The 12,500-nt window shown below is 31.6% G+C and overlaps 2 protein-coding genes across 2 annotated transcripts in view; one reads left to right on the top strand and one right to left on the bottom strand.

Annotated features, from left to right (window-relative positions):
• Positions 1–12,500, bottom strand: part of LOC137615974 (uncharacterized) — a 709,175-nt gene that overhangs the window by 207,814 nt on the left and 488,861 nt on the right. The gene's annotated exons all lie outside the window — the stretch shown is intronic.
• LOC137616189 (uncharacterized) overlaps positions 1–12,500 on the top strand; it is a 54,786-nt gene that overhangs the window by 28,087 nt on the left and 14,199 nt on the right. The window contains exons 5-7 of the mRNA XM_068345838.1: positions 1,858–1,917; positions 8,166–8,267; positions 9,387–9,520. Of these exons, the coding sequence (XP_068201939.1) occupies positions 1,858–1,917; positions 8,166–8,267; positions 9,387–9,520 (296 nt within the window). The remainder of the gene's footprint in view (positions 1–1,857; positions 1,918–8,165; positions 8,268–9,386; positions 9,521–12,500) is intronic.

The following is a 12,500-nucleotide window of genomic DNA, read 5'->3' as shown; positions in this document are numbered from 1 at the left end:
GTGTCAAAAAGGTCACTGGAGTTACTGAGTGTTGTGTCAAAAAGGTCATTTGAGTGGCATTTGTGTCAAATAGGTGATTGAAGTGACTGAGTGTTGTGTCAAAAAGGTCACTGGAGTGACTGAGTGTTGTGTCAAAAAGGTCATTTGAGTGGCATCTGTTGTGTCAAATAGGTGATTGAAGTGACTGAGTGTTGTGTCAAAAAGGTCATTGAAGTGACTGAGTGTTGTGTCAAAAAGGTCACTGGAGTTACTGAGTGTTGCGTCCAAAAGGTCATTTGAGTGGCATTTGTTGTGTCAAATAGATGATTGAAGTGACTGAGTGTTGTGTCAAAAATGTCATTGAAGTGACTGAGTGTTGTGTCAAAAAGGTCATTGATGTGACTGGTTGTTGTGTCAAATAGGTCATTGAAGTGACTAAGAGTTGTGTCAAAAAGGTCATTGGAGTGACTAAGTGTCAAAAAAGTCATTGGGGTGACTGAGTGTTGTGTCAAAAAGGTCATTGGAGTAACTAAGTGCTGTGTCAAAAAGTTCATTGGAGTAACTGAGTGTTGTTTCAAAAAAGCCATTGTAGTAATTAAGTGTTGTGTCAAAAAGATCAGTGTAGTAACCAAGTGTTCTGTCAAAAAGTTCATTGGAGTGACTGTGTATTGTGTATAATGATTTGATTTATTGAAAGCTGGCAGCAATAGTAAGGAGATAGGGATAGAGGAGGGCAGATAATATAGTTTCTAAAAGAACAAGGACTTAAAGGATTCAAATAACATTTTTTTTTTTTGTTAAAATGGCGTATTGGCATCTTTCCCTTATGATATATAAACCAGCATCAAACTAAGCTGTTTAAATCAGTATTTTCTGGTAGAAAATAACCTGTGAATGGAGATGACATGAATATGTGGGGAGAATTAGATAGCATAACTGATAAAAAGGACATTGAGGAAATAGAATATTTCTGAAATGTCAAATAAACTATGATGGAAATGTCATTAAACATTAATGCCTAAAGGAAGAGTTGATTCTGCGAAACAGATTATTATTATTATTATTATTATTATTATTATTATTATTATTATTATTATTATTATTATTATTATTACTTGCTAAGCTACAACCCTAATTGAAAAGGCAAGATGCTATAAGCCCAAGGGCTCTAATAGGGAAAATATCTCAGTGAGGAAAGGAAATAAGAAACTAAAGTACAAGAAAAATAATGAACAAGATAGAATATTGCCAACAATCTTTCACAAATGAATGGACCTAATCCTATTGGTGGATTTATAATGTCACACAGAAAATGAGTAAGATTTTGAGATAAACTAATGCTAGTAATCTAGGTGTCAGTTCTACTAGTTTAAGCAATCACAGGCCTTTAACAATTCTTCTTCACCCAAGAGATTAACTACTGCAATGCAATTGTTCAGTGGCTACTTTCCTCTTCGTAAGGGTAGAAGAGACTCTTTAGCTGTGGTAAGCAGCTCTTCTAGGAGAAGGACACTCCAAAATCAAACCATTGTTCTCTAGTCTTAGGTAGTGCCATAGCCTCTGTACCATGGTTCTCCAGTGTCTAGGGTTAGAGTTCTCTTGCTTGAGGGTACACTTTGGCATACTGTTCTATCTAGTTTCTCTTCCTCTTGTTTTGTTAAAGTTTTTATAGTTTATATAGGAGATATTAATTTTAATGTTATTACTATTATTATTTTATTTTTCCTTGTTTCCTTTCCTCACTGGGCTATTTTCCCTGTTGGGACCCCTGGGCTTATAGCATCCTGCTTTTCCAATTAGGGTTGTAGCTTAGCATTTAATAATGATAATAATAATAATACAGCAACCATGAACTAACCCTTCTACATCCTGTTGCAGGAGTGGCAACAACAACTCACAAGGAAGTGTGAATACAGAGGCATCCCAAGCTGCAACTCGGTAAGTATATCTTGTTCACTGTAAGTGAATATTAGCTTTCTAATATTCCTTTTAATTTGAAATCCAAGTTTATTTCGAAGTACAGATTCATGTTCAGCAAAAAAGTTTACCATAAAGTCGAGCGTCATTGCTTTCAGGTATATACGAGTTGATCATAGTAGAGGATCTGATTTGAATAACAAGGTTATACAATGAAAAAATTACCAAAAGAAAATATGCAGCGCTGAAAATGAGCAAGAAATTGATAACTTCCTAATAAATAACTTCTAAATAAATTCTCCCATAATAAAAAGGTATTTAGCTTGGAATGTTAAAATTTTTTCCAAATATTTGAAACTTATTACAACTAGTTTTCAAAACAATAAACATTTATACATACATACATACATATACCAAGGCACTTCCCCCAATTTTGGGGGGTAGCCGACATCAACAAATGAAACAGAAACAAAAAGGGGACCTCTACTCTCTACGTTCCTCCAGCCTAACAAGGGACTCAACCGAGTTTATAGTATTTAAATACCCTGAGATAAGTCCTGAACACCCAGACCATTATAATTTTGCTAATTAATAAAACGAAATTAATGGAAAGGCTCCATAGAATTCGGTCTTAATCGGGTTAAAGGGTCCTTGAATAAACATGCAAAAAATTATTTTAGTTGATAAACGAAACAAGAATAATCCAAAATAGAACACGGAAAACCAAAGAGGATTGAGGGGCGGTGGTTGAAGACATTACAATGCATTTCCAAAAGACAAACTCAAAAGTCCTTAATAATAATTTGCCTATTGATTATTATTATTATTATTATTATTATTATTATTTTTATTATTATTATTATTATTATTATTATTCTTCTTCTTCTTCTTATTATTATTATTATTATTATTATTAATAATAATAATAATAATAATAATAATAATAATAATAATAATAATAATTTCAAAATCATCATTATTATTATTATTATTGTTATTATTATTATTATTGAAATTATTATTATTATTATAATTATTATTATTATTATTATTATTATTAATTTCAAAATTATTATTATTATTATTATTATTATTATTATTATTATTATTATCATTATTATTATTATCATTATTATTATTATTATTATTATTATTATTATTATTATTATTATTATCATTATTATTATTATCATTATTATTATTATTATTATTATTATTATTATTATTATTATTGCTTTTTGTATAGTTAAGAGATACAGATCATGATCAGCAACTTTAGGAAACATTCAGATTCTGCTTTTAAGACATTCTTCCACTCTGTGAATAAAACATCATTGATACTAAAAAAGATTCAGTGGTTAACAAAACATTTGTAAAGTTATAGCTGCGACTTATATGATACATATTACATCTGAACCCAGTGAGTTTACTTACTTTTTCCAGTACTCGAAGTGGAGGAATAAGAAATAACTGGAAGGATTAGATTGGTTGATTCATTTTTATTTTAATATTATGATTCAGTTCATATATATAAACAGGAGGATGCAGGAATACATATATATATATATATATATATATATATATATATATATATTTATATATATATAATATATATATATATATATATATATATATATATATATATATATATATATATATATATGTATGTATATATATACTAGACATATTTCTGCCTATGTATATGCATATCTATATGAATTATACACACACACTGGCATAGAAAAACCGCAAACAGACATAAGTGTAGGAAATGCCTGAGGCCTTTGTTCTGCAATGGACTAGTAACAGCTGCTGCTGCTGCTGCTGATGATGATGATGATGATGATATATATATATATATATATATATATATATATATATATATATGTATGTGTGTGTGTGAGTGTGTGTGTGTATGTATGTATGTATGTATGTATGTGCATGATATATCAATGTAACATGCAACCTTATTGGCGAAACAATTAAAGACAAATAAAAGCGTATGTCTCTTTGTTAGAAGCTATCCTACCTAAATCACAAAGAACAGAAATGTGCTAAATGCGTTGAAATTACATCAGGAATATTTTTGGAAAATCTTAAAAGCCATTGGACAAATCTACGTATTATAGATGTACTATTTGATATTTACTTACGTCTTAAAATGCTTTTTTTTTTTTTTTTTTTTTTTTTTTCTTTTTCTTTTTTTTTTTCTTCATAATATGAGTGTACGTTAGAAAGCATTTAACCCACGAGAACGTTGCGTGACCTATTCCTCATGCCTCATGAACATTGCGTCGACCGAGCTATAAACAAGGATATAATAAACGGGACTTGATTTCCCTTAAACACGAAGTAAAAATCATTGTTTGATATCAGCTAGGGCGATGAAATCCAAAAGCACCAGTTCCTGTTAAGTTTTAAGACTATTTTCTTTAAAAAAATTTCTAATTTTTTCTATAATTTTAAAGATTTTTTATTTGGGTGAACAAGATAATGGTAATAACTTATTTACTGAAATAATGACGGAATATGAATTTTCCAGTTCAACCAACATAATATTTATTCTAAGTCTATCAAAATATTGGTGTGGTTTTTCGAAGAATTTTTTCTTATTATAGAAATGTTAATATATAATAATGTATCGGTATAAAAGTTTATCATTTTCTGTAGAAGCTAAGTGTCAGTATATTATGTTGTTTTTTATCAGATAGGGAAAAAATTTAGATTAATGCAAATCGTAAATATACAAAGAGGTATACGACCTCCACAAACATTAGGCTCACACAAAGCTTTGTACCATCCTCAGAGAGAGAGAGAGAGAGAGAGAGAGAGAGAGAGAGAGAGAGAGAGAGAGAGAGAGAGAGAGAGAGAGAGAGCATATTTCGGAGGTCAAGGAAATTTGCAACATTTAATCTTAGTTCTGAGCCTGATATTCCTGCTGCTACTTTTACCTTGTGATCATCTCTCATCTACGACGAAGATGACTCTGGGATTAACGAGGAAATCCAGAGATACGCCAAAATAGCCTCCCCGGACATTGCCTGAGCTGTTAATGAAAGTAATAATGAGGATTATATGCGAGGCAAGAAATAGTCGTCATTAAACTTAGTCTTCATGTATATAGCAGCATTTATTCCGGTATTGAAAAGAGTAAAAATTATAAAGAAAATGAAATAGGATATTACTGAAAATTATTATCATTTACCAGGCCTTTCACGCATGCGTGAATTTTGCACAAGGTGAAACACTTTTCGGTGTAAATTCATTGATCATGAGAACCTTTTACAAAACAGGTTAACTAATAATTAATATTATTTTATTATTAAGTGTCTAGTTTGTGTAGAGAGACATTATTGTTTTATTAGGTGTATAGTTTGTGTAGAGACATTATTATTTTATCATTAGGTGTGTAGTTTGTGTAGAGAGACATTATTGCTTTATTATTAGGTGTATACTTTGTATAGAGAGACATTATTATTTTATCATTAGGTGTATAGTTTGTGTAGAGAGACATTATTGCTTTATTTATTATTAGGTGAATACTTTGTATAGAGAGACATTATTATTATATTATTAGGTGTATAATTTGTGTAGAGAGACATTATTGTCTTATCATTAGGTGTATAGCTTGTGTAGAGAGACATTATTATTTTATCATTAGGTGTATAGTTTGTGTAGAGAGACATTATTGCTTTATTATTAGTTGTATACTTTGTATAGAGAGACATTATTATTTTATCATTAAGGTGTATAGTTTATGTAGAGACATTATCTTATTATTATGTGTATAGTTTGTGTAGTGACATTATTATTTTATTATTAGTTGTATAGTTTATGAAGAGAGGCAATATTATTTTATTATTAGGTGTATAGTTTATGTAGAGAGACAGTATTGCTTTATTATTAGGTGTATAGTTAGTGTGAAAATATTTTTATCTTATTATTAGGTGTATACAGTAGTTTGTGTAGAGGGACATTATTGTTTTATTATCAGGTGTATACTTTGTGTAGAGAGTTATAAGTATATTTACACTATAGTTAATGAATATCTATCAGTGGTCGTCACCTATATTACCCACTAACTGTTAAACAAAAAAAGGAAAGCTAATACGTGCCTTATTGTCATCAATATTCCCTTCAATAGATTCTTTCTAAAGCTTAAAATACCGATTGAAAATGTTCTAGCTTTGGCTTGATAGGTTATTGAAGGATCTATTGATCTGAAAGGGGTTCATGATTTTCTTAATAAGCTTGTTTATTATTTGTATATAATTTGAATCATTATAAAATTCTCTGGAATGACAAAACATTTGTGCTTAAAGTTGTCTGTATGAATTTCTGACCATACCACAGTAATCCCACAGTGTGGGAAGTCATCATGAAGCAGGTCACGATCACAACTAAAGTTTGCCCCAGATAACATGTGAGTTAAGGTGTGTCTGATTGTTAGGCGGTTACTGAGATTTATATTATTCTGGTTTCTTTAACATCATTGAAACCCAATAAGTGATTGACTGGTGTCTCCTTGTGCTAAGATGTCTAATCAATTTGATGATTTAAGTTTTATCTCTGCAGCCTCACCAGTCACTGCAGTTAGTAAGTTTAAAGGCTTAAAGGTCGCTCATGAATGGCAGAGGCAAACGACAGTGATATTGCCCTATCAAGCAGGACAATGCTCTAGAGACCGACCATATATACATATGATCAGCGCCTAATCCCTCTCTCCACCCAAGCTAACAACCAAGGAGGGCCAGGCAATGGCTGCTCATGACTCGGCAAATAGAGGTTACCGCATCGGCCACTACAACCGATATTGTCTTCCTGTAAAACCTGTCTCTTGTAGAGATCTGCAAACGGTGCTCATACAGGAGAAACCTTTTTTGTATGACGATCAGGGATACTTTGTGGTTTAATAGTGTTTGCTGGCTGAGGAAAGGACAATCAATTTAATGAGGATGATGGTTTTTTATTTTGTACGATGCCAGGATTCACCTCATAGTGCCCTCTGATGATGTTCACAAGATCAAGGTGTAGCATTTGGCTAGACAAATGCATCGTTGTCTTCATAGCTAGGGGATGGTGGATTCTTGAACGTCAATGTGAAATTGGTACACTAGTTTAAAGATATGATTTGAACCAGGGGATCTGCAATAGCAATGAATCGTGTTTATTTGGTTTCAATTTTATAACCGAAACATCATAATAAATATACAATTCAATATGATTGGAACCTAGATTTCAAGAGATAGAGAAAACGAGCTTTCTAATAACAAAGACAAAATCATTAATATATTGTGATACAAATCAGCTGCATGAATATTAGTCTCTTGGATTAAAGTTAGTTTATGAAATTTAGATTTATTTATAAATATATTACGAATTTGTAATAAAAATTGCTAAAGTATGTTATGAACTTATACTTCAGACGATAACATTAACCTGTTTACAGGCATTTTTGAAAGTCTTACATATTTCAAATATCTATCGTTCCGAGACGAAGTATAATAAGATTATTAGCATTACTAGAAAAGCTATAACCCTAGCTGGAAAAAGCAATATGATACAAGCCTAGGGGTTCTAGCAAGGAAAGTTTATAAGGAAATAAATAAACTGCATATAAGAAGTAATAAGTAAGATAAGTAAAAACATTCCATATTCTAGTCACAACTTAACTAAAATTTCTAGAATACTGTATAGTATTGAGCTTTGTAATGGAGGAGAGAGCTAGATTGTTGGAATTAACTGCATATCTAGTGGCTTACTACGTATGACGTATATAGTCTGGGAAGAGAAGAACGAAAAGGATGCCCAGAGTGATTAAGACTTATGGAAAATGCGAAAAGAACAATGTGAGTGATGGTGCTAGAGAATAATACAAGGATCAGAAATAAGAACTTTGATAGATCACTAGCAGCAGCTAAAAATCAGACACGAGAACAACACTCGGAAGAAGGCAACCTTAGTTCTACTTTCAAGAGATGAAATTGATGCAAAGAGAGCAGCATCAGCTGCATATTCAAAGAGAGTAGCATCAGCTGCATATTCAAAGAGAGTAGCATCAGCTGCATATGCAACGAGAGTAGCATCAGCTGCATATGCAAAGAGAGTAGCATCAGCTGCATATGCAAAGAGAGTAGCATCAGCTGCATATGCAAAGAGAGTAGCATCAGCTGCATATGCAAAGAGAGTAGCATCAGTTGTATATGCATCATGCTTGTTTTCTATCCAGCAGTAGACATGTTCACCTAATAATTATTTTGTATTTGCAGGTGTGTGGAAGACATGATATTACAAACATGTGCAGTTCCTTCTCCTGAGATGCTGCAATCTGTTCGCCTTCCCCACTCAATACACATGCCCCAGGTTCCCCAGTAAGTTATTAACGAAAATCTATTTCTAGAAAACTCAAAATTTATTGAGTGAAATTACATTGTTCTCTTTTAGAACCAAAAATTTCATTGTTAATTTGTTGATAATTGCCGTCTAAAACAGTATTATCATATGCATATTGTATGGTCATATTAACCAAAATTGAAGGATAATATTGGAAGACTGTGCAGTAATGTTCAGATAATTTATTGATATAACAACTTAGTTATTATCATTATTATTATTATTATTATTATTATTATTATTATTATTATTATTATTGTTGTTGTTGTTGTTGTTGTTGTTGTTGTTGTTATTATTATTTTACTTCTGAAAGTTACACAACTATTGACTGAGTTCATGGTATCCCTTAAAGTAAGATATCACTTACTATCCGGTCTTCGTAAACATCCCTTAAATTCCGAGTCCGTGCTATAGTAATGATAACTTCATGTGCTCAGGGAATGACTGGAAGAATTCACCAAATATTTTGTCTGCTTAGCCTGGCAAACCAGGTATATATCATCCTCTTTGTATGTTTGTGCAAGGAAGAGGATATTACTTCGACTATATTTGCCAAAGGATTAGCAAGGTTTCCCTCTGCGTGTTGGTAGCTGAATTAATCAGTTCATTCATGCAATGCCCCGATCTCTCTCTCTCTCTCTCTCTCTCTCTCTCTCTCTCTCTCTCTCTCTTTCTCTCTCTCTCTCTCCTTTAAAGGTTGACTGGATGTATACAAGGTCATTCGGTTATATGGGTGATGGAGAGATTTCATTAGAATATATGCTGGTAAAATGTCTGAGAGAGAGAGAGAGAGAGAGAGAGAGAGAGAGAGAGAGAGAGAGAGAGAGAGCTTCTGCATATTAATTTCCAAGCTATAGAAGCAGTTTCACTATATTAGAAAACATGAATTGTGCAAGAATTTTGATAACCAGATTGAAACTTTTAGTTGAACGGATTCAAGTTGATTACATCTAAATACATATTGTTTGTTTATATCGATTCACGTGGTTTGGTCTTGCAGCTACACCCGATAAATAATCACGTGACCAACTAGAATTGCGCTTGGAATGAGATAGCCATGCACCAGTATAATGCCAATGTCATTAACTTTTTTCCAGACGTGAATCTTCAATTGAGAGTGACAGCGACTACAAGGGAGATAATGACGTAGAGTCCGAAAATATCGTCGCCTCTCATAACCAGAAAAACGAAGAAGAAGCTCAACTTGATCAAAGGTGTTTGTTAAATGAAGGTAGGTTTGTGTATTCACTTTTCAAGATATATTCATCCTTGTCTCTAAGAAGATTGGTTTTAGTTTCCTAAGACAAGAATGGCTGACCTGAGTATGATAGTGAAATACCTAGGCATTAGGAAAATTGGGGAATTTAAAGGAAAAAGGTAAAAATTGATCTATAAAAACGTTAGCATTAGAGAAAAAAGAAAGATAAAAAAAATATCATACTCTAGTTTTTGTAATAGAAAATGGCTCAAAGAATAGAAACATTTAAAATGGACATTTTTTACCAGTATTTCTAAACGGACCATTTGGTTCAGTCCACATGATTTATTCTTACATACATATGAATTGACTTGAAGGAGAGCATACGCATACATAATGAACATAGCCATTCAGTCAACTACAAATACATATGTATACATACACACATATGGATACACACATAAACACTTACACACACACACACATATATATATATACATATATAATTTATATATGTATATACATATATATATATGTATATATATACATACATATATATATATATATATATATATATATATATATATATATATATATATATATATATACAAATTTGAACACACATGGACATGGAGAAACCAAAATGGAGAAACGGTAAATGAAATAGATTTTATTCTCAATGAAAAAGTGAATTTACTGAAAGTACTGTTACAGTGTTAAAAAAGTTAAAGTCAAACGACCATAGCATGGTGAGAACCAAATTTGTTTAGATCAAAGGAAAGAATTTTTTTTTTTTTTTTTTTTTTTTTTTTTTTAGAAATAAGATAAACACGCATGTAATATTAGAAAAATTTGATGAGTTTAGTTTAAACGATAGAAAATAGGTACTCCAAGGAACATGATCAAATGGAAGCAAGTGAAGAAGAAATTAAAGGTAATTTTTAAAAAAATTCGATTGGAATCAGCACAAGAGATAGGTGGAAAAGTTCCTGGACAAGATCAAGAAAAACTTTGAGAAAAGACCAAAAAGACGCAAGTGGAAAAACATGTCTGAGGCCTTTTTTTCTGCAGTAGAATAATAATAATAATAATAATAATAATAATAATAATAATAATAATAATAACAGTAGAAGGAATAATAAAATATATTTCTAACGTTGTATTGCAGACTATGATTTATGTTTGCACGCGTCTATGTCTGAGTGTGTGTATATGTGTTTAAGAACGAAAGGTAATTAATAGAAATATACCAGGTGATTTTATATATATACATATATATGTGTGTGTATGTGTGTGTTTGTTTGTTTGTGCGTGTTTCTGGGTGTGCGCATGTGTGAAGGGGGTTCCATATTTGCGTATGTGCGTGTTTTTTCTTGAAATAGAAGTTACTAATGCGAGAGTCATTTAAATTGCCATGATTTGTCCGCACCTTAACCAATGAAAGATTACAACATTGAAGCAGCCTCCTTTTTTCCGTGACGAGAGTCTCTATTTTATTTCCAATGAAATAAATAACTTTCTATCGGTTATCGATGTTCTCAGCATGAATAGTCTCGTGAAGGTAAATCACAATAATGTTGGAATCAATCGAAGAATGATTCTAATCGGAAAATTTGGCGTAGAGAATTGGATACGTTGTCATAGAGAGAGAGAGAGAGAGAGAGAGAGAGAGAGAGAGAGAGAGAGAGAGAGAGAGAGAGAGAGAAATAGTAGTTTTCTTGCACGTGATTGGCTAATTCTATTGATTACCTTTTGTTCTTAGAGACATATACACACGCTCAGACATAGACCCGTGCACACACAAATTATAGTCTGCAATACAAGGTTAGAAACATATTTTATTATTCCTTCTACTGTTATTATTATTATTATTATTATTATTATTATTATTATTATTATCATGACAGAGTTAATTCAAAGCCAGATTAAAACATTATCAATAGACAAATATTATTATTATTATTATTATTATTATTATTATTATTATTATTATTATTATTATTATTATTATTATTATTATTATGACAATATTAATTCAAAGCCAGCTTTAAACCTTACCAATCCAAATAGTCCGTCAATGACTAAATGAGAGAAATACAAGAAATAAAGATGAAAGCTCATTAATTTTCAATATAAAATAGTGAGATTCTGATGGATGGCATGATGCATTAGATTTTAAGAACTAAAGTCAATTACTGTACAAGAATATAATGGAAAAGGATGATTTATATCCATAGTAGCCAACTGTATCACTATAAAATCCTGAACTAAAACAGTTATTATTGTGGAAGATCTCAATCTTTTAAGGCTTTTATTTACTTATTTACTAAAAGTTTTTCACCTCTGATTTTCAGGCAGTATTCGGTTCAATGAATTTTCTATGTATTTTATTTTCGGTAGTGATAATGGTAATATTGAGATTAATATTATTACTTTCTGCTACATTAATTTCATAAGAGAATTTTTCCGAATTTCTTATTATTTTCTTTTCTCAAGCAAATTTTGTACTTCCGTCTGCAAAGGAAATAGATACTGTCACAATAAACAAAATTAAAGAAGGTCAGTTGACGATGTTTCGAGAACAGCGGTTCTCAACTTCTAGGTACTAGCACTGGCGAAGGTGCTCATGGCTGGGAATTTGTATCTACATTATATAAACTGATTTGATGAAAGCTTAGTGCAGGCAACTATCTGGCTGCTAAAGTCTTCCGTCCGTGGCGTCATTACCCAATGTTCAACATTGGAATACTCTTACTTAGAGCTTGCTCAGCTCCTTGCCAACAATAGATATGCCACAAGTAATGTGGACAAGGAAGTCAAGAGAGCCTTCGATAGATGGTACAATTGCATCAGTCTCAAACTCAAGACTGGGAAGATTGAATTATTTTATAAGAATTGTATGAACAGATGCTACCTGGAAGATGGGCAAGCCATGAGAAGTATTGTCAATGAGAACACCAGTGTTGTTGACCCTAGTAAGATCCTGGAACTTTTTATCTATTAGAAAAGAACA

This window comes from Palaemon carinicauda, chromosome 22 (genome assembly GCF_036898095.1).
Source record: "Palaemon carinicauda isolate YSFRI2023 chromosome 22, ASM3689809v2, whole genome shotgun sequence".
Lineage (NCBI taxonomy): Eukaryota > Metazoa > Arthropoda > Malacostraca > Decapoda > Palaemonidae > Palaemon > Palaemon carinicauda.
This window is presented reverse-complemented; position numbering and strand designations above follow the sequence as displayed.